This window comes from Crocodylus porosus, unplaced genomic scaffold (genome assembly GCF_001723895.1).
Source record: "Crocodylus porosus isolate Cpor-Errol unplaced genomic scaffold, CroPor_comp1, whole genome shotgun sequence".
In the NCBI taxonomy this organism is placed as follows: Eukaryota; Metazoa; Chordata; order Crocodylia; family Crocodylidae; genus Crocodylus; species Crocodylus porosus.
Window position 1 is genome coordinate 2,421,412 of NW_017728921.1, and position 26,468 is coordinate 2,447,879.

At 43.2% G+C, this 26,468-nt stretch overlaps 2 protein-coding genes and 1 long non-coding RNA gene across 3 annotated transcripts in view; 2 read left to right on the forward strand and 1 right to left on the reverse strand.

The window, feature by feature from the left end:
• The first annotated feature begins 248 nt into the window (after positions 1-248).
• LOC109312629 lies at positions 249-14,947 on the forward strand. Its single transcript, XR_002101880.1, has 3 exons — positions 249-258; positions 1,671-1,675; positions 13,703-14,947. It is a non-coding gene; the product is annotated as an uncharacterized LOC109312629 (long non-coding RNA).
• On the forward strand, positions 2,016-14,930 carry ORAI1 (ORAI calcium release-activated calcium modulator 1). Its single transcript, XM_019538726.1, has 2 exons — positions 2,016-2,206; positions 11,325-14,930. Exons 1-2 carry the CDS (start codon positions 2,093-2,095, stop codon positions 11,886-11,888), a joined length of 678 nt encoding a protein of 225 aa, XP_019394271.1. The 5' UTR covers positions 2,016-2,092; the 3' UTR covers positions 11,889-14,930.
• Positions 14,948-17,307: 2,360 nt separating the features above from the next.
• MORN3 (MORN repeat containing 3) overlaps positions 17,308-26,468 on the reverse strand; it is an 18,567-nt gene continuing 9,406 nt past the window's right edge. Inside the window, exons 3-6 of the mRNA XM_019538725.1 lie at positions 24,605-24,762; positions 21,849-22,008; positions 18,112-18,296; positions 17,308-17,527 (exon numbers count right to left, since the gene is read on the reverse strand). Of these exons, the coding sequence (XP_019394270.1) occupies positions 17,438-17,527; positions 18,112-18,296; positions 21,849-22,008; positions 24,605-24,762 (593 nt within the window). The 3' untranslated portion in view covers positions 17,308-17,437. The remainder of the gene's footprint in view (positions 17,528-18,111; positions 18,297-21,848; positions 22,009-24,604; positions 24,763-26,468) is intronic.

The window sequence follows — 26,468 nt, forward strand, 5'->3', positions numbered from 1 at the left end:
TCTGGATTAGTACAGAAGTTAACAGACTCATAAGACGAAGTAGACTTGTTGCTATCTCAGGAAATTAAATGCTACATCCAAGGAGAATTGTGAATTTTTTTGCTGTTTTATATAATGTCAGCTCTCTGTGACAGTGGTTGTCATTTACTATATGTTTATATGACATTTGGCACCTCGACCTGGTTGCTTCTAGGCACATCCACAATGTAAATGCTCAGTAAGATTCTAGAACAATACAGTGCACCTCAGTCAAATCTGGTATTTTTGAAGATGTACCTGCTATATCAAAATCACTATAAAGTGAAACAGCCAAATAAGAGTGATGTTTTGGAGCCTTGCCATGGCCATTAAAGATCTCCAAATCAGAGCTGTCACTGAAAAATTAATGTAAGCTGTTTATTATTAAACAAAGAGCCTCAATCTGTTTGAATGCATTACAAAGTGTGAAATGCACTAGCTGCATGGGAAGCACACTTTAATTGCACATTAACTGAAACTGTAAATTACTTTGAGAAATTAATGTTCGCATAATGTAGCATAAGACCTAAGATATTTGAGAGTGTCGAAGAGTGAGTCACAGAAATAGAAATGGGACTTGGCAGGTCTAACTCCTACCAATCAGCATGGCTGTTTTTTTACCATCGTAATGATTCTGAACCACAGTGCTCTGGCACCCCAGGGTGCCTTGAGATACTTTTGAGGGTGCTTTGGAAAGCCACATACTTCTGGGTGTGCAAAAATGATTCACAAGATAAATCCAGATTCTACTGAAAAATAAAGTCAATATGAGAGGTTTCCGTTGTATGAGACTCACCATTTAGTACAGCAGGTCTCAGGCTTTTTAGATGCGAGGCACCGCCAACAGACTGAAGGCACCCCTCACTAGACTCAAGGCTCCCCTCCACAACTTGTGTGAATCGAGTGGCGCCCATTTAAAGAACTAACGATGATTACAGCGCTTGACTCCTTGTAGCGGGGCCTAGCACTGACAGTGGGGCACTGGCCAAGCAGGTAAGAGCCTGAGCTTGCACGTGCCTGTGTATCTCCTCCCACCTTGCGGCACCCTTCATAAGATTTTGCAGCCCCCCTGGGTGTCCTGGCACCCTAGCTGAGAATCACGGAGTTAGTAAGATCACATTCTCAACTCCAGGTCTATTGAGGTCAAGGTCATTCTTAACTCAGGATCATACACAACTCAAACCTTCACTGTTTTGCTTAACCACACTACAGAAACCTTCTGTGACTGCTCCGTCTTGGACTCCATTTTGTGGTATCAAAGAGTGAAAGGAACCATGCATTTACCCAATTCTAAAGCATCTGAATAGACCTGAATAAAACTGGCCATTGCTGAGAATGATACACCCACGTGCAAAAAGACGGCAAGTTTGAGCAACAATGACATGACAAGCGTAGTCAGTGCGCTATGCTGCTTCTCAGCCTGACTGGACCCGACCCAAAAGCGGTGTCCCGCCCATCCAGGGCCCCATGAGCGACGTGTGCCCTGGAAGCTGGCGGGGTACAGCGAGGCCATCGCCCACAGGCAGCAGCGGTGGGGGCTGTTGGTGGCGAGCGGGAGCTCTCACAGGTGGCCACTGTGGCGGGGCCAGTGGCAGTGGCGAGGGCGTATGGGTGGTGTTGCGGTGGTGGGGAAGGAGGTGGCCTGCAGCCAGTGGTGGTGGTGGGGATGTGGTGGTGGGGAGCAGGGAGCTCCCGCAGGCGGTGGCGACGGTGTGGTGGCAGCGACCACCCGCAGACACTGCCAGCAGCATGGGCAGCGTCCAGCAGTGACCAGTGCAGTGACCGCCGGCGCCGTCGGGAGCGCCAGGGGCGGCGAGCGTCGGTGGCGCTTCCCTCAGGGGGCGCAGCGCCCGTGTGAGGAGGTGCACGCGCACCCCTCCACCTCGCCAACGCAGCCTCCCGCAGCAGAAGGCGCGGCGCTGGGGACGTGGAGCGCCGAGGACCCGCGCCTGACGAGACGGGCCCTCAGGCCGCGGACGGCCCGAAGAGCCGGGCCGGGCGCCGCCATGACGCGGTAGCTGTTGCCGCCGCTGCCCCGAGTCCGGCCGGTGCAGCCGGCGCTGCTGGAGGGCCCATGAGCCTGAGCGAGCACTCGATGCAGGCGCTGTCCTGGCGGAAGCTCTACCTCAGCCGGGCCAAGCTCAAGGCGTCCAGCCGTACCTCCGCGCTGCTCTCGGGCTTCGCCATGGTGAGCGCCCCCCCCCGCTCTCCCGGGCCAGTGCAGCGCCTAGCACCGCGCGGGGCGGTTTCACGTGTCTTTCTGCCGCCCTCAGCATTGCTCCCGTTGCAGCCAGCAGGTCGGGCTGCGATGGGACGCGTGGTAGACATGAGGTCTTTTATGAAACCAACCAGATTTTTGCTCCCCAAAATTGTTTCGTGGCCCGCGACGCCGCGCTCCTGTTCGACATCTCTTAAGTCCTGCCCACGAATACGGCGGGTGGGGGTGCCCGGAAAGGGTCTCGAGGTCCCCAGGGTGCTGTGGCAGCCTGCTCCCTTGTCATCTTGCTTGCTCGCTCCTCTGCCACTTGTCCCGTTGCTCTACTCTGGCGATGAGGAGTCCTGCTCGTGTAGCCAGCGGTGCTGTGTTCTGCTTTATTTAACTCCTTTTGTTTTTTTTAAATTAGAGGCAGTTTCCTCAGGATAGGTTCGAGTGAGTTGCAGTGCTTCACGTAGGATAGGGGGAGCGAAATAAAATGCCTTTTGAAACCCAGTTGGTAACTCTGACAACCTTGGAGCCCTCTCATTAGAAACAAAACAACGGCTCTGCCTTCGCAATGAAGGCATGCCGCTGATGGGGGGGAGGGAATCCAACTTGTGTATGAAGCATTTTTCCTAGCGCTTGCCCTGCGTAATGCGAGCGGCTGCCGTAAATGAAAGGGGGTAAGACAGTTGTTTTTTCCTCGTCTTCCGTTTTGAAGTGTTTGATGGCACCACTGAGAATACGTGAGGTGTTTTTTTTCTCATGTGTGACACTCTTTTTCCAGCAGCAGCCGGGAGGAAGGGGTATTAAAGGGGGAGGGGAGGGGAGAGGGAACCTTGCATTTCATGGATTTTTAGGGTCAGAAGGGACCTCGGTAGATCATCGAGTGTGACCCCCTGCCTTGGGCAGGAAAGAGCGCTGGGGTCAGATGGTAATGAAATCCCAAAGAAAAGGGGGGAAAAAACATGGGGCTAAAGGACAAATTCACAATGTTTTAACTTAAAGACTGATTCATGTGACTGTGTCCCTTTTAATTGCCTAATGTTTTTCCCCAAAGATTGCAATATCTCCAAATCTTATTTTTGAAAGGAAGATCGTGGCATATGAAATATCGATTAAAACATAGATGTTTACCATGTTTCTTAGCATCTAGAGAACCCTTTAATGTTCTCTTCATTCCTGAAAAGGTTTATTTAATATTACTATTTTCTTCTGCATATATTTTAGAATGCCTTTTTTTTTTTTCTCCTTTGTTCTTTGTTCATGTGGGCGTGCTCCCTGTTATAGCAGCCTGGAGCCAGAGTTATTTGAAGTGAGAGCTAACGTAATGGTCTACAACAGGGGTGTCCAACCTTTTTGAATGTGGTGCTGGATCATGAACTTTTTATCACCCAGTGAGCCAAGCTATATTCAAAGACCTCACAGGAAGCAATATCACATCATCCCCTCCTCCCCCCCGCAATGAATACAGTATTTACTTTCTGTTCCCATTGCAGTACCTTGGGCCTCAGAAAACAGCTTGGAGGGCCACCGTGGGTCATATGTTAGACAAGCCTGGTCTACAATACTATGATTCACTACTTCTATAGTCTGTCATTCAGCAAAAAATGCATCACATCTAAATCTGCGTCTTACAGGTCTGTTTTTTACACTGAATAAGAGAAGCAAAATGTTTCTAGCTTCTTAGGTGTATATTGTAGTTAGAACAATGGCACTTAAAATGAGGATGCTGTTTCGAAACACAGTTACTAGTGCAGAACAGTGTCCTGACGGTCAAATAAATGTCACTGTCGTTCTTCAATGGCTAAAAACAGAATACAACTCTTCAGAGCCATTGGTAGATTGTCATTCATTTGACTGACAAGCAACTGTGTTAGAGCAGTGGCACAGATGAGTTTTTTCTCACTGGGTAACATGCATCAGGCCAACAATTAATGTTAGTAGCACTGCAGTTATTCTTTCCATCTGCGCATTCTGGTGCAGCAGAGTAGCTTTTCACTGCAACTTCTTGTCTCGGTGTTTTGTCCTAGCTGTGATAGGAGGTGCAGGGTTTTTTGTTCATTACCACCTGTTTTCCATATCTTAAAAAAAAATTTTTAAAAAGGGCTGGGGGGTAGTATGACAGATTAAATGGCTCGCAACTCTGGAATTGGTAGGAAATTTGTAAGACCATGGAGACACTGCTTGTTTGCACAAGGAGCCCAGCAGCATGATCCTACTTAGGTCCTGGATTTGTTGTAACTCTATGCAGTATGGACCATTTCAGACAAACAAAATAAATCCTTTGCTATGTTGTGCTGAGGGTGTGACTTCTGTGTTTGCACTGTGTAATGTCCTGTAGTTGCCAAGTAGTACTAATTACCCTGGTAACTTAGGATAAACCCACTGTTTGGTGTATGAGCAGAATCTCTCTCGTAGTGAGAAATGATTGTGTGAATATTCATCATGTTTGAACGTTCAGGAAATTGCCTCTCAGCGTCAACATTTTGGGGTTAATAAGCTGCCTTTGGGAATCAGTTCTTGACTCTGTTCCTTCCTTGTTTAAGTGAGACCCCCAAATCCTGCTATTAGTGGAGAAGACCATTTAAAAGTTTAATTTAAAAAAATCCTTTCATTTAAAAATCAAACATTTGTAGGCTTCTTGAATTTTTCGTGTCATGAAAATGTTTCTTGTACAGTTAAGCATCCACATCTTGTTTTTGGAAAGTTTTCTGTGAAAACTTTTAGGGGCTAAATTCTGTCTGTGCTGTTGGCATCTTAAAGGTCTTGGTCTTTTTCAGAGGGAAGATATGTGCCTAAAGCCAGCGGGTGAGTGTGAGGGCTGATTTTTAGGGGCTGCCAACATTACGGTTTAGCCATGGAAGGGAACTTTAATTAGAGTTTAGTTTTAACTCAATGTGAGTAAGGCTGCCCTGCTTTCTGCTTCCTACCCCATCTGCTGCTGTGCTTCCTGCCCCCTTCCTTACCTGCCATGTGCCCCACACGGGGGCTGCTCATGCCACAGGTTGGCCACCTGTGCTTTAAAAGATGGCTTACTGCCTCTCCTTTGTTTCTAGTTCCCTCTTAAGAGCTTGGAAATAACGTTTGCCTTTGTCCATCATGTGGCTGTGGTTTGTTTCCAGTGTTACAGAGATGGTCGTGGTCAACTTCTCATTGTGGATGCTGGAGCATTACTTGCTATGTGCAGTAACTATAAGCAGAGTATTCTGTTCTTCTACAATTAAAGCTGTTTACTAAAAGAACATAGTCTAGACAAAAAACGTGTGCATTTATAATCCAGTGCTGGTGGGTTATAGCACTAGTTTTAAATCCTGGGAATTTATATACTTAAATTATCGTTTCTCTGACTCTTCCTCCACTTGTTGCTTATTTGTACTCTTACATTTTGCTTTGCTTGAGCATTGAAGACGGGCTAGTCAGTACTGCCCTTTAAACAGTGTTCAATTGGCAAGTTCTTATGAACTAGTGCAATGCTATGGTATTTGGGTTGCAGATACTATAGGGAAATTCTTAAGTTCTAGTAGTCCTTGAAATAACTTCATGAATGTAAAAAGATTTTTTTTGATAAAGGTACTTATACTGCAATACAGTAACAAGACTACTGATTTATGTATGCAGTTCTCTAGCATCTGGGAGGTATTATCTACTGAATGATATTGATGAGCTTCTTAAATATAACTGGTGATTCAAACTTCGACTGTGTTGTCATCTAGCTATTAGTATACAAGCTTTTGCATCCAAGCAGTTTAAGAGGAACAACCCACTCTTGCCCTTTTGAAGTGTGTCAAATACAATCTTCTGAAGTCATTCCTCAGCTGTCAAGACTTCTAAAAACAGAACTGCACCAATAAAGATTTAAGAAAGTATTTCTATAATCCATATTTAATTTGCAGCTGCACCCAATCAAGATTAGAGTCCCAAGGGGCCTAGATCAGTGGTTCTTGGTTTAGATGACGACATCTTCCCTCCTCCTCTTTCTCACGTTTGGCTGATTCACAGATCTGAAGGCCATGGAGAGCAGCTGTGATGTGAGATCTGGTCTATGCCAGTGCAGTTCTGCAGGGCACATGAATCGGGTTCTGTAGCTGTACTGTCACATCACTACTGCAGCAGTCCATCGCAAAGTTGACCATAAACTTCTGGGACTGGATCTTCACCTTACCCTGATTGGAGAACAGTGTGGTCCCCAAATCGTTTTGGGGGGCTGCCTGTGTGTATTTGATAAAAAGCATTGTGAAACCTGAAGGGTGGGTGGGGAAACGAAAACAGCAGATTTATATATATCTTTTTATAGCCAACTGAAAGATAACGTGGCTTTGAGTGTGGCTGAGTTGCTGCAAACACTCTTTTTTTCCCATCTCCTGCAGGGTGTGTTTGGCATGTTAAATCCATTGAGTTTTACCTAGCTGTGCATTAGTGCTGGTGTTTGATGTTAACACAAAGGAAAGAAGACACGAGTGGGTCTGTATTGGTTGTGACCCATATGGGTCGGGCCCATTACCCCAGAGGAGCTGCTGCCTTGGGATGGGGCAGGAAGTCCTTTATAAATAGTTCTCAAATAATACAAATATGCATGGCTTAGCAAATTCTGTTTCTTTTCCTCTCTCCATAGAAAGTGACTAGCTGACTTCTGAACCAGATGTAAATGTGTGACTTGGCCAAAACCTTCCTGAAACAATGGTCCCTGTCCTTGTTCATGCAGATGGGAGCAAAAATAGATTACGTTTCCTCTGTCTTGAAGTATAGACCCCTGCTCTAAAACTCAGCCCTGCAGGAAGGAAGGGCTGATGGCAGTTTATCTTTAATCTCTCTCTTGTTTTCCTGTAACACAAGTGGATGTTCACGGTTACCTTTATCTTTCCCCTTCAAATTCACTTTTTAAGTCCTAAAGAGGTGCATGTATAATAGCAATCCCCCTTGTTGCTTGTGGGTGCCTCTTACTTGGTTTGGAGAGTGTACAAAGCTCCTGTTTTTCTTTAGCCTATTGCTTTCTCATTCTTTGTTTTGCACTCTGCCAGCTTTTGGCTTCATTTAGTTCTCATTCTCCCTGGGCTGACTTGCTCTTTATTCCAGTCTTTTTCTCAGAAGAAAATGTTCCCCACATCAGTAGTGAAACTTCAAACCCTGTACTGTCCTGGAATGAGTCCAGATGTTAACCTACAGATCTGTGCCTTCCAACACCTGCAAATGGTGCTGAAATGGGAAGCAGAATATTAATTCACCGACTGTTGCCTTTGTGGTGCTGAACCAAGGGGCAGGCCAAGGAAGTCGTTTCTACCAAACTGCAGTAGATACGCAGACTTCTTTTACAGTCTCATGTCCAGCTGCAGCTTCTTTCTAAGCTGTTTTTTATTTTTCTGTTGCTGGGGGAAACTGTTATTACTATTAGTAAATTGTTACTGACTCCTTGCCAAGCATTGGAGCGCTGATTGCTATTGTCAGAAACACATAATGTTGTTTCTATCCAAGAGCACTTAAAAACACTGTATGTTGTTAGCAGAAAATGTTCGTTAGGCCACTCTGTGCCAAACTGTGCAGTAAGGGACAATGCAGCATTATACACAAGGAAATGATTTGGACTCACTTCTGAACTGTTAAAGTGTAACTGGAGTTGGCTTACAACTGCTTCCACAGGGCAAGCTGTCCGTGTTTGCAACAATGGGACAGGGTCTTCCCTTCATGTCAAATCAAGAATTCAAATGGGGATTTTTCAGGGGAGTCAACAGTAGTTATGTGCCCAAATCCAGTCAAATTTTAATAAGATTTGGCTGCCTGCCTCCTGTAGGCTGCTTTGAAAGGCCAGTCTCAAATTTTGACAGTGTAGGCCTTAATTTTGTCAAGCAGCTGTATTTCAGTCTTGGGGCGTGTCAAGGGATGCATTGGATCTTGCAGGTATATCAGTAAACTGACATGTCACAAGGAAAGATGTTTTTGTTGCAGTCATGATGGTTGCAGAATGGGACTTGAGGGGGAAGGTGTCTAAAGGAACCTTTAACAGGGAAAAAGTGTGCTTGTAGCATTTAGGATTGATACCAATACCACCACACAAGGCACTGCTGCCAGTGGCCCAAGTGCTGGCTGAGCTCCCAGGTCCCTTCCAACCTCTGTCACTTCCCAAATGGTGCCAACTCATGCTCCCTTTCCAGACCAGCAGAAATCATCTCCCACCATTGGTCTGCTGCTTCTCGACTAATCTTTTCCTGGCTTGGCACCCGAAAGAGCTAGTTTCTATTCTGCTAGTTTTTCTGGGCGATAGTTGTGTTGGTCCAAGCTAACCAAAAGAGTGGTACTTGGACCAGCTGTAAAAGTGGTTTGACACCTAGTTGAAACACCTGTGCCTAAAAAACACCAAAACATGGAACCATCCAAGGTAATTCATTAAGTAGGGCATTTATTGTGAGTGAGAGGAAAATAACACCCTTCCTGCTATGTGATTTATTTGGTCATGCCTCTTTCAATGGCGTTACAGGTGCATGACAGAAATCTCCTATGTTCTGATACAATTAGAGGCTTCCTGCACAATTAAAACTTACTCTACTAAGCAACCACATTAGTAGTATCCTGTCTCTAAACTGCAGGTACCACTCTGCCCTGCCTTCTGCCTAGTTTCAGACTAATTGTGCTGACTACCTCTCTGTTCTATAAACTGCAGGTCTTGCCTTTGTGGATGAAGCTAAGGCAGGGGTAGGCAATCATTTAGGGCAAAGGGCTGCTTATTGAGTTTTGGCAAGCCATCAAGGGCCACATGACAGGCAGCCGAGGGCACATGCATATTAATTTTCTGAATTTTTTAGGGTCCCCGTGGGCCGGATAGGATGGTCTGTCAGGCCACATCTGGCCCGCAGGCCACGTTTTGCTCGTCCCTGCGCTTAAGGTATAATTTATTTACATTGGGTTACAAGGCATAGTGCGTTTCTTTAACGAGATCCTTGAAAGAATCCAATGCCATAAACATGGGGAGAAGGCAAAGTTATAACACATCTGCCATGGAGAAAAGTTATTTTTCCTGTCACCCACTTCTCTACTTCTCTATAGTTTATTGTGTCCTAATAGTCCATCTCTGCAGGATCAGATACAGAGCTAAAAGACTGAGTCTAAATGCTGTTTCACCCAAACTGGTTCCTTAACAGGTTGTGTGCACTGGGGAATATGTATTAAATCAATTTGGAAACAGTGTTGGAGCTGTTAGATCCAGTACGTTCACAATTCAGGATTGACTAATTGTACACAAAAAAGAGGAAGGAGAATTTCCTTCCTCTTCCTCCTCGTGTTCATGCTTAGACAAATGGGTTTGGAAGGAGAAACGAGCCTCCTCTTGAACAGAGGTAGGCTAGAATTATAAAATATTGGTGCCTGACTTTCAAGATGAGACGGCTTTAACTAGCATCCCATGGAGATATCAACTCACTGATGTGAGACTTCCTCTTCAAGCGTAAAGGAATTTAAATAATGGATCCTTAATACGCGATTTCCTAAAAAGCATCCAGTCTTTTCTATCTTATGAAGCTTGCTTTTTAGTAGGCTTAGAGTCTGGCTTCCAATGTGTTTAAAGTATTAGCATAGAGGATCTGAGCAATTTCTAAGTAAAGAGATGTTTTTGAGGTTTAAATAGATTTGCCACCTTAGCTGTCAAGCTCAAGACAAGCACTAGTAAGGTAATGGAGGAAAGGAATTGGATTGATATGCATAGAAACAAGATCCTTTGAATGAATTTGGGCTCTACAGGTAGAATGTAGCTGCTTGGCTGCTGACAGTGCTGGGTAAGCCACAGCATCCTGCTGAAGTCCTTGGGACAGTAACGAGCAATGCTGCAGAGAGAAGGTAGCATTGTGATTGAGAAGCTACCTTTGCACTCAGTTTCATCTAACTCCAGTTCAGTGTGGTCCAGTTGATGCTTTTTGTCTATAGGACAGTGTTTGAAAGAGCTATTCCTGGTGAAAGTGCTTCATGCGGTGTCCAAGGGAGTGACTGCAGAGACAGGTGTGGGTATTCCTTTCCTTGGGCTTGTTTTTCCCCCCAAATTTTATTTTTCACAGTTGAAAAACCGTAGGTTGTGTGTTTTAGGTTTTTTTAAAACAAATATCACTGGATACTAAACTGTAAGTGATAAGGGACCGCCTGTTCTTTTCACAAGTGTATTGTAACATGTGGAATTATTTACTGACCGTGCTTGAAACTCTCATTGAAAAAACATTTTTGGCAGCAGACCTTGAATGCATGTTGAAACAAGTTTGTCTAAAAGCACAGGTTGGCTAATGCATCCTGTGCTTTAGCTGTTGGGATTTGTAGTGTCATCAGATATCTCAGTGTAGACATGCCATGAAACTGGACATCTAAGTAGACTAAGCTTGATGCAGCTAAGACAAAGCAGTGAATGTTAAGTGTCTTGTTGCTACTTGTGGCCCCATTTTGTCTTTGCTTCTGTAGCTTGCTCTCTTCATCGTGCTCATCCAAGAACCTGCGTTTCATAACGTGCTTCATTTGACTAACCTCTGTTTTGTTGCACCAAGTACTTCTTGGAGCCTCCTTTGCTCCTGCATTTGCGATTAAGCGGAGGAATTTTAAATTGAGAGTCCTGATATGAGTGGAAGCAAGGTAATCTTTTTGGTGAAGGGCTTCTGTTGTTTGGGAATTTGTGTCCACCCCTTTTGGCTTTTTTGCTGAAGTGCTTTTGGAGTTGGAAGCACCAAGGTTACTGCCAGTCGTTCCATTTATTTTTGATACTCTTTACAGCTCAGTAAAACGTAGATCTGAGAACTTGTCTAAACGGAGTGTCCCGTTTCACAACGCAGACCCCAGATGATTAAATGTTTCAACTGCAGCCAACATGAACAGAATCTTTTCAAATGGAAAGCTTTCTTGGTTTTCAGTTTAGACTTTGCTGCGGTGTTTGGAGCCCAGACTTTGCAGCATTGTGTATGAGAACCGGTGAATGATGTTGACAAGTGTGTTTTTCATTGTCCCAGCTTGAATGGTGAGAATGAAACTGTATTGTTAAATGTTGTATTATCCTAAAATGGAAATGTTTAAGCCTGCTTGTGCATAGTCAAATACTGTACACTTTCGGATATTCCTTTACTCATTTTTATTTCTTCTTCCTTTCCAGGTGGCTATGGTAGAGGTGCAGATAGAGTCCAATACTGCCTACCCTGCAGGTCTTTTGATTGCTTTCAGTGCGTGTACTACTGTGCTTGTTGCAGTTCATCTTTTTGCCCTCATGATAAGTACCTGCATCCTTCCAAACATAGAGGCTGTGAGCAATGTGCATAACCTCAACTCTGTAAAGGAGTCCCCTCATGAGCGCATGCACCGGCACATTGAGCTCGCCTGGGCGTTCTCCACAGTCATTGGCACTCTGCTTTTTCTGGCAGAGGTGGTGCTGCTGTGTTGGGTGAAATTTCTTCCGCTCCAGAACCCTGTTGTTCCAGTCCCTAACGCCACTTACACCATGACCCCTGGAAAGGCAGCAGCCATTGCCTCAACATCCATCATGGTTCCTTTCGGATTAGTTTTCATCGTATTTGCGGTCCACTTCTATAGGTCGCTGGTGAGCCACAAAACAGACAGGCAGTTCCAAGAACTGAATGAACTTGCAGAGTTTGCACGGCTTCAGGATCAGCTGGATCACAGAGGCGACACCATGCCACCTCCTGGCAGTCATTTTGCATAAAACCTGTACTATTTTCTTTTTCTCTTCTTCTTTTTTTTAAATCTGCTTCTCAGCTTCTGCTATGTTAACTCCCCCATGCATGAATTGCCTGTACTGTCTATTTGTTTTCAAAGAGAGATTTAGAAGCACTGTTTCAGTTTTTCACAGTAGAAAGCACCAAACATTGCACTATCCAGTTATCCAGAAATGCTATGACATGTAGAGGGCTGGGTGTTGAGGCATGGCCATATTGAGCATGCTTTTCTCATCCCTCCTCCTGCTGGATTATTCAACATCAGAAGGAAACAGTGGCTGTGTAAATGTGTCAGGAAAATTTAAATTCTAAGTCTTGGTGTTCAATGGGGTGGGTTGGGAAGCCTGATTTCTCCCTTCATTTGATGTTGGTGTTTGCTAGAACGTATTGCTTGTCCAGTACATGTTGCATGGGAAGATACAAATTACTTGGGACATGCAGTAGTTAGCACTCTGCTTCAGTGCTAGTGCTGAGCTTGCTAAAAGTCTGACAGATGCTGGAAGTGAAAGCTTTCCCTACCTCCCTTTTCCCTAGGCCTCCCCAAGTCGTATTTTGCTGCCAGGTAATTACTCCTAGCACCATTTGCTGTGGCAGCTATGAGTTATCTAACCCTTCAGGACCAGTCTTTTTATGATGTGATATGAGCCACATCAGTAGGACTGAGGCCCTACCTGTATTCTTCTTTGGAAGAAAATGTACAGAAAAGCAATAACTGCTGTAATATCTTTGAGCCAGCACATGTTATCTGAAAAGATAAAAGTGCTTGTTTCTATTTAGGAACCTTTTAAAAAAAGAAAAGAAGAAAGCTAAATGGAAATTATCACTGGACTTTTTTTTGCTTGAGAACTTGTTGCTAGTAGTGTGATTGGGGGGGTGTTTATTGGGGAGGGATCCTATCCATGGCAAAAACTGGTAGACACCTAATTATGTCAGAACAATTGCTGTTCTTCCAAGCCAAAGTAGCAATTATTTTCTACTTTTTTGTATAAAAATATATTTTGAATAAATTCTCTGCTACAGACAGTAAAAGGCACTTAAAAAGTCTGTGTTAGACTCCCAAGTAATTAACTATGCCTTGGTTTTGTTGGAAAAAACTGCTTGCTCAAATGTTGGTGTATTTAGGATTTTAATAATTTTTGTCTTCTATGATCATGCTTCCAAGAGGTGCTGGAAGACTACTACTTTCTATATAGATTTATTTATGAAAATGGGTGATTTGTAATACTGCTGCTTACTTTTTTTTAGACACATGCATCTTTAATAGAATGAGGCTACTGTTTTTAACTTCAAGCTGTTATCTCAAATTTCAAAGTTTCTTCCTCGAATATATTGTATAGTTCCTCAGGTGAAAACTTCTTTTCACTGACTTAAATGAGAAGGGTTATTTTGCCTGAGGACTGCAAGTTTTGTCCCTGATTCTTTCAGAGTGGGTTTGATTCCAGGTCTATTTACGAGTAAATGTTTTTTGCAGGGTTTTCCTGACATTGCTGAAAGATGAAAGTGATTTGGTTTTAATGTGAAAAGGAATTTTTTTATTTATTTATTTTTTAAATCCAGGAAATAGTGATTTGTGACTCTTCAAATCCACTGGAAAAGAACAGGGACCCCACTCAGCTGTATGCTAGAGAGGGTAATCCTGGAATTTTGAGATTTATTATATCAAATTCAGCCTGATGGAAGTTGTGCCTTTTTTATGCCTGGTTTAAATTTAGTCCATTACACCCAGCCCCTTTATTCCCAGATATCTCAATGCGCTTTATAAATAAGGTCCTAATTTTGCAAAGAATTCCTGTCACTGAAGTGAATGGGACTAGTTTCTTGGAACCACACTTGATAGACAGGCTACACCAAAAGTGCAGTTTATATTCAGAAGTGATGTCAAAAGAGGAGTACCATGGTTGTCTTAAACAGTCTTGGATCCAGTATACTTTTGTTAATTAGCAAGAAAAAAAGAACCCTTCCCAAATGCCATCCCCCACAATTTTTTCTTGGACTCTGAAAGTTGAACTGGATTCATTCTGGTTCTGATGTTGCTGGCTTGTAGTCTTTGTAGCCGAAATAAAATGAATGATTTTGTTTATGACCAGAATCCTTCCAGTTGTGCCACAGCTGTTCCATCCTACAGTGCTGATGGGATTAAATTAGTAAACATTTACCTCAGTTGTTGGAGCAGCACTCTAAACCAGTTATGCAAATTGTAGCAGCCTAGGCCTAAACTCTAGTCCAGTGATTCTCAACCAGAGCGGTGGGACAGAAGTGCAGGCTACAAATCTTCCCTGCCTGGTTCTGGCAGGGAACCCTGAGTCTAATGAGAAGTGTCTTGAGTCTGTCAAGGATGCCTGAAATCAAAAAAAGTTGAGAGCCACTGATCTAGCTTCCCATCCTCTAGTAAGATTGACAGTACTAAAGCTAACAATATCTACCTTTTCCTGGGGAAACTAGCTTTTTCCAAAGCCATTGTAAAGCCAGCCTGAATTATTTGCACTAGTGTACAAAACAGAATCAAAGTGACACTATCAAGTATGGACATACTTCCCGCTGAAAATGTTGTGTCCACAATTGCAACTCGTAAAATGATTGTGAATGAGAAGTTAGCACTTTTTTTCCCAGCTCGTTCCATGTAATCACTTTCACTGTTTGCCTGGACAAGTAGTCTGTATGTTGCAGGTCTTTCATACAGCAGTAGAGGAAAATGGGGAGCTACAAGTAACACTGTCCTTTTAAGTGAGTGTCATTATGACCATATGTTTTCTGACTATAACTGCACTTTTAAACACAGCTCTTGTGTTTCTTCCATTTGACAACTGGGTAAATGGCAGAGTTGTCTTGTGCAGCCATGCACCTGAGTGGCAGGCAAACAAAAGGCCAGAACTTACATTGCCAAGTGTGTGCTCTAAACATTAGAGCACACCATTTTGGTTTTATTCCTTATTTATACTAATGGTATTAAGCATTTACCTCAGACACTTTAAACATCAGTTACTGTATACAGATTTTACTTGGCTATAAATGACTTTATAATAAATAAAAATATACTTGGTTGGCATGGTTATTTTATCTTGTCAAGGTGCCAGACAATGCACACCTTCAGTACTTGCTGTAACCCGAGATTCCTGTGGATGTCCTCTTAAACATGTTCAGTGTTTAGTCATTCAGAGTGTCAGATACCAGGTTCTCTCTAGTCTTCTAGACAAAGGCATAATCCTTTCTGGCTGCTAGTAAGCATAACAAGCTTAATATAGTCTCAGCATGTTTCCTAATTCTGACACTGCTTGTTTCTTGGGCTCTTGGGATGAAGAATTATGTTGGTATTATTCTCTATGGAGTGTCTGAAAAAGAAGACCCTTGCTCAATTGAGAGCCAGGAAAGGTTAAAAGAACGGTAAACAAAGTGATCGATATTTGGAAGTGTGGTGTAAACAGATAATCTCATGATATGGTCCCTGACTCATAACACTGGCTCTTGTTCTTGTTGACTGATTGCAATGCCACATGCAAGTAGTGTCCTCTGGTACATACCACCGACACATACAAAACCTAGTGGCAGTGTGCTAACCAATATAAAAATGAAGCTACTGGTGTGGCTCCACTGACTTCAAAGTAGCAATCCCACTTGAAAGATATGACTTACTGGGTGTGTCTACACATCACCGTATTTTAGTGCTTCCTTTTGGAAGTACTAAAACACGGCGCAGTAACTGCCCCTACTGCACCTGTACAGGCGGCGCACATGAAGATTTCCCTGCTACATTGCCATAGTGGTGCACTATAAGCAGGGACTGCGCTGCTACAGCAACATAACCATTGTGTGTAGACTCCCATGAACATTGTCTCTGCAGGGCGGCGTAGTGCATCACTATGTCGCCATATGGCAACATGTAGGTGCACGCACTGAAGACCAGAAGGGTGTGATGATAGACTTGCTGCTAAAATCGGCAGTGGTGAGTTTTGGGCACAGAGTGGTTAAATTTTCTCATCCTTATTTGTATTAAATGTAGAGAGAAAGATGCAATCTTATATCAATGGTGGGGGTGGAAGGGAATTAGAACTTTGTTTGTTCCAGTGCCTGTTTTGGTTTGTTGCAACATCCGTTCCCAGATCTGTCAGCCCTGCTTGACATTTGTGTGAAGCTCAGCTTCTGTGTGCAATGGTGGGTTCTACCATAAGTGTCGTTATGGGAGGTGAGAGGGGTGCAGGGAAGAGGTGCAAGAGAGGGCATTTTGGTTTTTTTCTAATGTTCCAGTTTGCTACAGCATGTTGGAGAAATCCTGCCTCCCATCTCATGTGCAAGTGGGAAAAGGCCCTGAAAAGAAGTAACTTGTACTGAGCTAAGACATTGTGCCCATCTCTCCCAGTTGTTCAATGAAAAAGTTCACTCTGCAGAAGTGAGTATGGTCATGTGACCGGTGCAGTTGGGTGTCATGATCTGGCTAGACTGCAGAACTGAAGCTAAATCAGAGGGCAGATTAAATAGATGATGCAAGTGTGGCTCTATAGGCTGTGCAGAGAACTCTAACTCCAATTTACCTTGTTCATCCACAAAAAGCTTATTAACTCGGGCTTGAATGAGAATACTCCTCAAAGGTGCAAAGGCTTAGTCATTGCATTCAAGCTCAGCTCAAAAAAAAAGTATCCTGTAAGATAGTGGGGTGTTTTTGAAAAGAAACCAGCACTGTTGGGTCAGTTCTATTTAATTAACTGGACATGGAGAGTAGGGATAGCACCTGGTGCTCTTGCTTTAGAGTTAGCTGTTCCACTGACGACTAACTTCATGCCACTGTGATGCAGGAGTCCTGAGTCAGGCTGCAAACCAGACTTGTGTTTGTTTAGTTAGTATATAATCCAGCGAAAAAATTATTCTTATCAAGTGCCAGGACAGCTACCAGGAATTTGTAAGCTGATTTTTAAATCCAACAACTACCATCATTGAACTATACTAGGAAGAAATTCAGGCTGCTGTAACTGCTTTCTTCTGCGGCCACCAGTAGACATGGTCTTGTTCTGCAATAGTAGGCTGACAACTGTCAGCCATGTCTCCGGCTGATGTGAGTATGCAATGCTGGCATCTGCGCATCCCTTATTTAACACTAGGACTAAATTAACTTAGTGTTTGTGGCTTGAAGAACAGAAAATAGGCATCTTCCAAGATTCTGCCATGACTCAAATTCTTGCAACTGGAAGACAGTGTAAAGGGCGTGTGCTTGGCTTTCAGTCTATTTGACTGTATTGTATGCCATTAAAACAGCCTAGAAGTTGGTTTCCTGTTTCAAAAGAGAGAGCCACTAACTTTAGTATATTTGTGGGCAGGATTATTTCTTCCTACAAGGTCTCTTCAGCTTCCAAACTCACAAGCAAAATAATTCATTTGGAAATATGAATACAGAAAGAAGTCCACACAGACAGTTTAGAGGTGCTAGCAAAGTGTTTGGAAACAGAGTGAGCTTGCAGATCTCTCTGCTTTACAGAACACCGCCTGATATGCTGCCATACAGACCTAGGACAGTGTTCCAAATGAGGAAACCAAGGACTGCATTCTCTCATCTCCCAGCATCCATTTGATCTTCTTGGCTGTCATCAAACATTCCCCAGACCTCTTCTAAAACACCATCTGGATTGGCCAATTCAATCTAAATTAAAACACAAGTGAATTATGGTATATAATTAAAGAAAGGTCAGTTTTTGTAAATGCTGATTACTGGAGAGATACTGGAGAATATCCCTTTTAGTAGGAATTCAGTTTATCCTGCAGTGTTTCCAAACAGTACTTACACTTTCCTGCTTTTATTAGGATACCCAGTGTCTATTTCTCTCTCCTTTCCCTCTCTGCAGAGAATATGAGTGCTGTTGGCAAGTACACAGTATTAGCCAAAGTGTAACCAAGTCTTGCCTCAGTGGTTTGAATGGCAGGTACTACCAGGTACTGATATCTTGGGGTTTTTTCTCCTCTCTGTGATGTGCTAGGTGGCTGCAGTCAACCAATGAGTGCAGTTGTACTAAAGGAGACTAGAGGTCCCCCTAACCTAGTAACCTGTTGGTGGTGCTGAGTAGGATGGACACTGCTTCAGACTGAAGGTAGCTGTGGTAACTATGTAATACCTAATGATTGCAGTTTCCTCCTGAATTCATTCATAGCAACAACAGATTCCATATGGACTTGGAGAAATAAATGTTACCCAGCTGTATGCTTTAAAACCTAATGGGAAGCACTTACCTTTGGGATTGGATACTGAGTAGGAGCTGGAGCTGCTTCCCTGCCACAATCAATCATAGTGCCAGATTTTGGCACATCTGCAACCCAGAAACCTTCAAACAACTGTCCTTTGTCCAAGTAGAAGAACTTCCCTGGACCATGTTTCTTTCCATCTTTCCAGGTTCCTTCATACCGATTTTCATTTGCTATAATGATGCAATAAAGAAAAGGAACAGATAATGAAATGGGCATGCTTTCACCAGGTGACCAGAGGTGAAACAAAACACAACATAACCTGGATAAACTACCATTAATGTAAGTCTTTATTCTAGCTCCACTTATAGGAGTAACTTGAGGAGACAGAGTATTGCATAGCAAAGTTCACAATAAAGCAGAGTTAGCAACCCTGTCTTAAAGTACAGCAAACTTGCACAGCTACTTACATTGGACTCTTGTTCCTTAAGACCTGTTAAGTCAGAAATATCAGGTGACCTTTGTGTCCGATGAACGTAACCTGAATTTCAAATATGACTTTCAAGTAACTTTTATGAATGACCTACAGACCAGGATATTCATGTGCCTATGTAGTGCCAAGAAATGTGCCCAGTCCTAGTATGCCATATGGACACGTGGTACCTCTTTATATCCATTTTGGCTGTTTAATAATAGGACCATGATTGACAAGAAGCACTTCTATAGGATACAGAGTTACAAGGAAATGAGATTCCTACTTGGGTCAAAAAGTAGCCACAACTTAAGGCTTTGCTTCTGAGGGAGGTTGGAATCATAGAAAAATAGGGTGGGAATGGTGTTCATCTAGTCTAACCCCCTGCTCTAAGCAGGACCAGCCCCAACCAGATGATCCCAGCCAACGGTTTGTCCAGCTGGGTCTTAAAAACCTCCAAAGGTAGAGATGCCACCACCTCTCTGGGGAGCCTGGTCTAGTGCTTCACTACCCTCCTCATTAAAAAGTTTTTCCTAATATCCAACCTAAATTTCCCTTGGTGCAACTTGAGCCCATTGCTCCTTGTCCTGTCATCTGCCCCCACTGAGAACAGTCCAGCTCCATCCTCTTTGCAAGGCTGCTTGTTGAAGGCTGCTATTCGATCCCCCTCAGTCTCCTCCATACTAAATCGGCCCAGTTCCCCCAGCCTCTCCTAGTAAGTCCTGTCCCCCAGCCCCACAACCATTTTCCTTGCCCTCTGCTGAACTTTTTCCAATCTGTCTACATTCTTTCTGCAGTGAGGGGCCCACAACTAGACACAGGACTCCAGATGTGGCCTCCCCAGTGCTGAATAGAGGGGAAGAATCACTTCCCTTCATCTGCTGACGGTGCTCCTGCTAATGCAGTCCAGGATGCTGTTAGCCTTCTTCACAAGGCCACACTGCTCGCTCCTGTTCAGCTTCTTGTCCCCTGCCACCCCCAAGCCCTTTTCTGCAGAGCAGCTGCCCAACCAGTCAGCCCCCAGCCTGAACAGGTGCATGGGATTGTTGTGTCCCAAGTGCAGGACTTTGCACTTATCCTTATTGAATCTCATGAGATTTCTTAAGATCTCTAAATCTTAACCCTACCCTCCAATGTATCTGCTACTCCCCCCCCCCCAGCTTGGTGTCATCTGCAAACTTGGTAAGGGTACACTGCATCCCATCTTCCAGACCACTGAAGATATTGAACAAAGCTAAGCCCAGGACCAACTCCTGGGGCACTCCACTCGATACTGGCTGCCAACCTGACAGCAACCCTTTGAGCCCAACAATCCACCCAATTTCTATCCACCTGACAGTCCATTTATCCAACCTATATTGCCTTAGCTTGGTTGCCAAATGTTGTGGAAGACCTTGTCAAAAGCCTGGCTAAAGTCAAGGTATATCCTGTCCACTGCTCTCCCTACATCCACAAAGCCAGGCATCTCATCATAAAAAGCTACCAGATTGGCCAGGTCAAGTGACTTCTAAGCCCTTCTTTCTAGCTGTAATGTTTTGGGCCAAAACATACTTCCAAAATCATGTTTTGTTTTTAAGCTACTTATAACATGGGCTTTGAGGACCTTTGGATTTGAACCGCTGGAACTCCAGCCTCCTGTGTGATGGCAGTGGCAGCAGCAGCAGCTTTTCTGAGCTGACTGCAAAGGATGTGAGGGTGTCTGGAAATTGCTAACACTTGGTAAAAGCAACAGAAGAGAATCGGGGATGTGCTTTTGAACACATATGTGACAAAGATTAGATATGGGTTAGGTTTGTAGGAGGAAGTTCAGGATGGCGAGGGTGCTGCACTCTACCTTGGCACCTGCTCTGCAGTAGTCTCAAAAGGGGCCAACTACTCAGTCTGTGTACCTTTACATTCTCTCATGTCATCAGCCTGGAGTCCAACAAATCATGGGGTCAGCCTGGCCAACACTCTGGATTGATTGAAATGCACTGGGACTCCTTTCTGTTCCCTTTCCAAGGCAGCTGAAACACTGCATTGTTCACAGCCTTGTTTTCTGCTGCCAGTGAGCAATGGTCTAGTTTTAAAAACCTGTCTAAAGTGGAGCCAGAAAATCAGTGAGATTCCCAACTCTAAGATCACCCTCTCCAGGCATTGTGCCAGCACAAGCAATTTAATCTTGAGCTGCAGCTCATCATGACCTCCATTGAAGAACTGCTTTTCTTCCTATTGCAAAGCTTCCAGCATGTGAGCCTGCTTCCAGGGGCTGAGCTGAATATGTTAAGCTTGTGGGCATGAAATAATTGTGCTGCCTAATTTTAACCAAGAGAATCCAACTTATAATCAGTTCTAAGCCATGCTTGAAGTAGCACGAGCTCCGATAGTGAGTAGATATGCCTTGAGGGACATCTAATTTGTAATCCAGAGGTGGGTAATATTAAGGGGACCAAAGCAAATGAGCTATGTAACTTATACATGGGAGCCTGGTTTTGTTAATTTAATTAGGATAAACCGCTGGGTTAAGGTGACTTTACATGATAAAGGCAATCTCTCTGACTTAGATGAAGTTCATACTAAAGGTATCGCCTCTCCTTTTTCTCTGCTTTGCTGAATCAGTATGGAGTTCACTTGAGGAACTGACTGGATGGACAGCAGCATAGGAATGGAGATTGCCTTCCAGGACCATTTTAAGAGAAACTCTCCTTATATTGGAAGAAGATCAGGATTCTTGGCTTCAAGTTCAAACTGATCTAACTCCAAGCAGAACAATGAGCCAAAATGTCTATATTTAACCTGAGATTGCCTGCGACATTCCTGGTTCTGAAGGGTTCAATGTTATTTCCTATAAGGCTGAGCTCAGAGCTTACCAGTGAATACAGGGCTTTGGAGGGGGCGGGGGTAAAATATAACAGCAGGGAACGAGGGGCCCTCAAATGATACTTGAAACCAAAAACAAAAAAAAGTAAACAGACCTTAGAACTGAACATTGAAAACCAGATCGTGTTTTGCAATGCCCCCATTTAGAAAGTTCCTGGTTTGCTATGACGAGTTCTTCGCCCATCCTGGTAATTTAAGAATAAACAAACTGCGTGGTTTGTGCTGGCCTGAGTCACAGCATTGTTCTGGAGGGCAGCATCACAGAGGAAAAAAGACGAAAGAATCTGACCCAAGGTCTGAAGACAAGGAAGAGATTTGGGGGAAGAACCCATATTCCTAATACAAGGACATTATTAGGGAAGATGGTGGGACCACCCAGAGATCAGAGGTTTGTGGGTGTTGGAGGTCAATATGCAGTTTTCATATCCCAAGTGAAGGAACTGTTGGAACTTACATAGGCGAAGCATTCCCTGCCCGCTGTGCTGGTCTTTCAGCCATTGCCCTTCGTAGATGGATCCATCCTTGTAGTACATTCTACCCCAACCACTTCTTTGCCCATTGCTCCATTCCCCTTCATAATATTCGGTGTCTGAATAAAATCTAGTTCCGTAGCCCTAAAATGACAAGGTTTTGGTTCTCATTCCTTCAAGCTTAAGCATTCTCTGCATTCACAAGAGGCAGCTTATCTAGTGCATGGAGGCTGGATTCTTGGGGACTGTTTCCTGATAGCAATAATGAGCAAGTTAGTGGCCTATGTGTTTAACAGCATCTTGAATACATAGCAACATTTATTGAAAAACTATATAAACCAGAAAACCCTCATGTTTTTCACTTCTAGAAGGTGTTAAAAATGAATGCAAGGTTAGCCAAGTGTAATATATTTTTATTTTGGAGTTGCTCAAGTCCCTGATCCCCTTCTCCTGCCTGATCTACTGCTCTGCTTCCTGAACCATCTGTTGCTGTCCCCTCCCTGGTCCGCCCCAAGCCACACACAGAGGCTTCCTGTGCCACTTCTGGCATGTATGCTGCAAGTTGTCCACCTTTTCCCTATAGCCTGGAGGTGAGTTCAATGCCTTCACGTTCCCACAAGCCTTTTGAGAATCATGCTATTTATGAGCCTGTTGAGGCAAGGGCTGTCCCCTCCTTTCCTTAGAGTTTTATTACTACAATATATGTTCCAAAAATAAAACAAATCTAGAACTGTATCCACGCCCAAAACAGGAAACCCTGGGGATTAAAAAAAATCAGAAAATGGTGAAGAACCAGAACAAGGCTTGATAGCTAAGCTGTGGCACAAGAAAATGTCTGTAGTAGTGACTCTACAATCCTCTGGGCAAGGGGGAAAAAAAAACATGATAAAAGCTACATTGCTTTGAGGAGTGGTCTCAGTTTGTCTTTACTCCAAGGATCTGCATTGTTCTGACTCTTTTCCTTCCTAAAACACAATGTCCCAAACACCCTAAATTCCCCCAAACAACCTTAGTGTTTCCTTCCTTCTCCACCTCTCTGTTTTTTTTAGTTCCGTAATTAATTTAGCACTATCAAAAGCTGTTGGGGTGGCAGCCATGGAGAATTAAGTCTGTTTTGTCCAGTACATCTTTCCAAGCCACTTCTGTGCTGTCCCAAGCCAAAAGACCTCAACCCTGTCCCAGAGCAACCATTTTGGGACTAATAATTCTCCAGAAATTCTGACCTCCTTAGTGTCTCATCTGAAATGACAACCGGTTTGTGGCAGTGGTGGATTTTGGTTAGGAATTTCCTCAGAGAAGACCACGTATGTTATTTTATACAGGAAGCACCAGAGTTGTTTGGCTTAGGTATGTTCACCTGTTCCGAGGAGTCAAAAGCCTGCACTGCCCCAGAGATTTATATCCATCAGAACCATTTACATGGTGTTAATGAGTTTTCCCACAGAAGGAAAGCGGTAGCTTATCTCTGTAGAAAAATAAAATCAGTTCTGGAAAAAATTGATTTGTCAGAATGCTAATAGCATTGAGCTTCATGGATGCAAATGGAAAGCTTTCATATAACGAAAGGGCAAGTAAAATGAGGACATCATCCTAAATAGTTCAGAGAAGCTCAATCATTCAATATATATCTTCAAAGAATGAAAAATGAGGCCTCCCTGAAGAGTTGAGAGCCATGGAAGTGCATGCCAATTAGATGTCACAGAGGCTGTTAATTTAATTTGAAAACAGACACAGAGGGTAATATGAAGTTTTCATCGGCAGATCAGGAAGTGTTTCTAAGAGGATTTTGCCTAGGAAACGGCAGTAACTTTTTTTTTTCAAGGATGACTTCCTTGGTATAAAGATACGTATGTATTCTCTGGCAACAATCTATTCCTAAAAGGACCTGTGTTACAGTCCTAATGTATTGTGATGATTTGTGAAAGATCTATGTCGACAAGCTATAGCTTCTTGTAACACTTACATATATGGTCTTCCAACAAGCCTCGATTACTCAGTTCAAATGTGGAAGTAACTACACAGGCTATGAGGTTGAGCAAAGGCTATAAAACTTCTTACTTCTACACCATTCCCTTGAATATGACCTAGGTTTGTAGTCACTGCTGTGTGCAAGTCGTTTGGATATGTATGATCTCATTTCAGTTGTTGGGGAACAGGTGCCTACACTAACAAGATTTCCCAGTACAATTACCCCTCCTTGCTGTGAATTTCATTAGATACATAGGATTCAGTGGTCTTGGAAAATTAAATGTCTATAGGGCTATGACTTATAGAAAGAACAATGAAGGAAAGCTAGTACTTCTATTGCCCATGCTAAGCCTTTTCCGCAGATAATGCATTTTAGCCTCCAACGCTGGCAATCTTTCAACAGCCCAAATGTCAATGCAAAATATAATGAAAATTAAAACTCTGAGGACAGCTTAATCTCATTCCTTCTCTCAGCAGCTACAGAATATTTCTTCTCCACTGCTGGCTTTAAGACTGACTACATCTTCTGTATCTAATATATAACAATTAAATAATGCTCTGAAGAATTTGTTTTGGAAGCCAAAAGCTCATAAAGAATTAGGGGGAGGTTCATGCTTTGGACCATCCTCTCAGCATGCCAACAGAACTTTTTTTTTTAATGTACGTCCAAATCTGGCCCATTATTTTGTTCTCGTAACAAGACATCCATTAATAACCTCTTGCAAAGTAACCCTGTATAAGAGCCTTGGGGGAAGAATGGGAAATCACTTACACATTTTTTGTCATTTTTCCACCAGCCTGAATACACTTTCTTATATCCTTTAGTTACAGGATCAGGAATGCTGTATGTTCCATATCCATCTCGTTTTCCAAATTTCCAGTCACCATTATATATTGCTCCTGTGCATTTCCAGGTCTGCGTTCCTTTCCCTGTTTTAAAGTCCAAGAACTACAGTAAAGCATAACCTTTATTATTAGAAGCATTTCTGAAGGCATTCAACACAACAAGATCTGGGCACCTTTACAAGATTTATTGTGAGTCATTAATTATATCAACAGGAGAGACAGAACACTGTGCTCTTCTGCTACCCACATCTTTTAATCTACCCAGTCAGCTAGGAACATTGGTTTTACAGTTTAATCATGTATGAAAGCACAGAAAAACAAGTATGGCCTTGCAATCTTTCCTAAATGAAGCCAGGTTACTGCTTATGATTCTGACATACTTTGTAAGCTGCATGCACTGTTGATCTGATCAGAGCCTTCCTATGCAACTCTCATTGCTCAGTGCCTCAGTTTATTGTCTGTGAACTGGATATAAGAATACAAGGCTAATTCCTTGTTCCCATTCTTTTCTCTCTGACTACAAGATCTTTTGTGCAGGGGCTCCATCTTTCTCTGTTCACCACCTTGAACAGTAGGGTGCATCTTAAATGGAAACTTACATGCCACTGTATTACAAAAAAGCATGATATTAAACCTGAAGTCAAATTAATCAGAATGCCATTCATGTGCTTGCTGTTTTGGGTGGGATATATTCACAGATTTTGCAAGTAGTCGGGAAGAACAATGGAAGTTTATACATGTGCTCTGGGTATTGGGGGTGGGGGAAGAGGCACTTTAATTGGAGTGTCTCCTAGAGCTGACCTAATTAAAGCACCCAGAGCATCTTGTGTATCAATGTCCCTGCCCTTAAAAGTGGTGGTGGGATCACTTTATCTAAAGCTTGTCGGATGAGCTCTAAAGTGCCCCTGCCACCATTTTTAAGCATGGGGGCACTGATACATGAGATGCTAGAGTCTGCTGCAGCACAGTAATTGCCATGCTCCAACAGACTTAAATAATTGAGCCTGCTCCCATCCACTGTAATTACAGCACCTTGGAGCAGCCTCACTGCACATGTATAGGCACCCAATAGTTTGTAGTTTCATTGTAGTTCTTCCTTCTGGCCATGCAAGGTCACTGCCCCTGTGAGATTGGGAGAGCAGATCTGTTTTTCTTTTTTCTCATCTTATACTCCATCACTGGCATTCATAAGCCATGACTAAGGTTATGGTTTTGGCACAGTCATTTTTAGTATGTTTCATAGCAGAGGTGTGAAAAACAGTGGGCTTTAGTTGTGGTAGGTATATTTCTTCACAAAAAAAGGAGAAATTGTGAGGGGGCTCTGCCACCTGGGGTAGATCAGGAACATGGGGTCCCTCTGTGGGTGTTGACTGAATGCACAAGAAGGAAAAAAGGGATAACAATCTACGTTTTTGTTTGCATTCAAATAGAAAAAGACAGATGTTCTTACAATAGGAAATATGACTGAGGAGAAATTAGTACAGCTAGATTTAACAATCAGTTCACCTCAACTTATGTTCTTAAAACCATTTCATTTTTTTTAAAGGTAGAACTTCACCTTTTAACATATTAAGGTTGAAATGATAGCATCTTTCTATCCTCCTATCTGCACGGGCACCAGACACCAGCCCTGACCAGTCCATATCACTTTCTTTAAGGTCAGGACTTAATCATAAACCCTTGATTTTATATTAAATGAGCGAATTAAATTAACTGAACTCCAACTAGCTTCAGGCATCAAGGACAACAAAAAGTCCTTTTTCAGATATGTGGGGAGCCGGAGGAAAAGC

Excerpts from the sequence above, each read along its gene's own strand:
- ORAI1 (XM_019538726.1), top strand. The coding sequence starts at position 2,093 with ATGAGCCTGAGCGAGCACTCGATGCAGGCGCTGTCCTGGCGGAAGCTC. Across the intron at positions 2,207-11,324 it reads TGCTCTCGGGCTTCGCCATG|GTGGCTATGGTAGAGGTGCA; the intron begins GTGAGCGCCCCC and ends CTTCCTTTCCAG.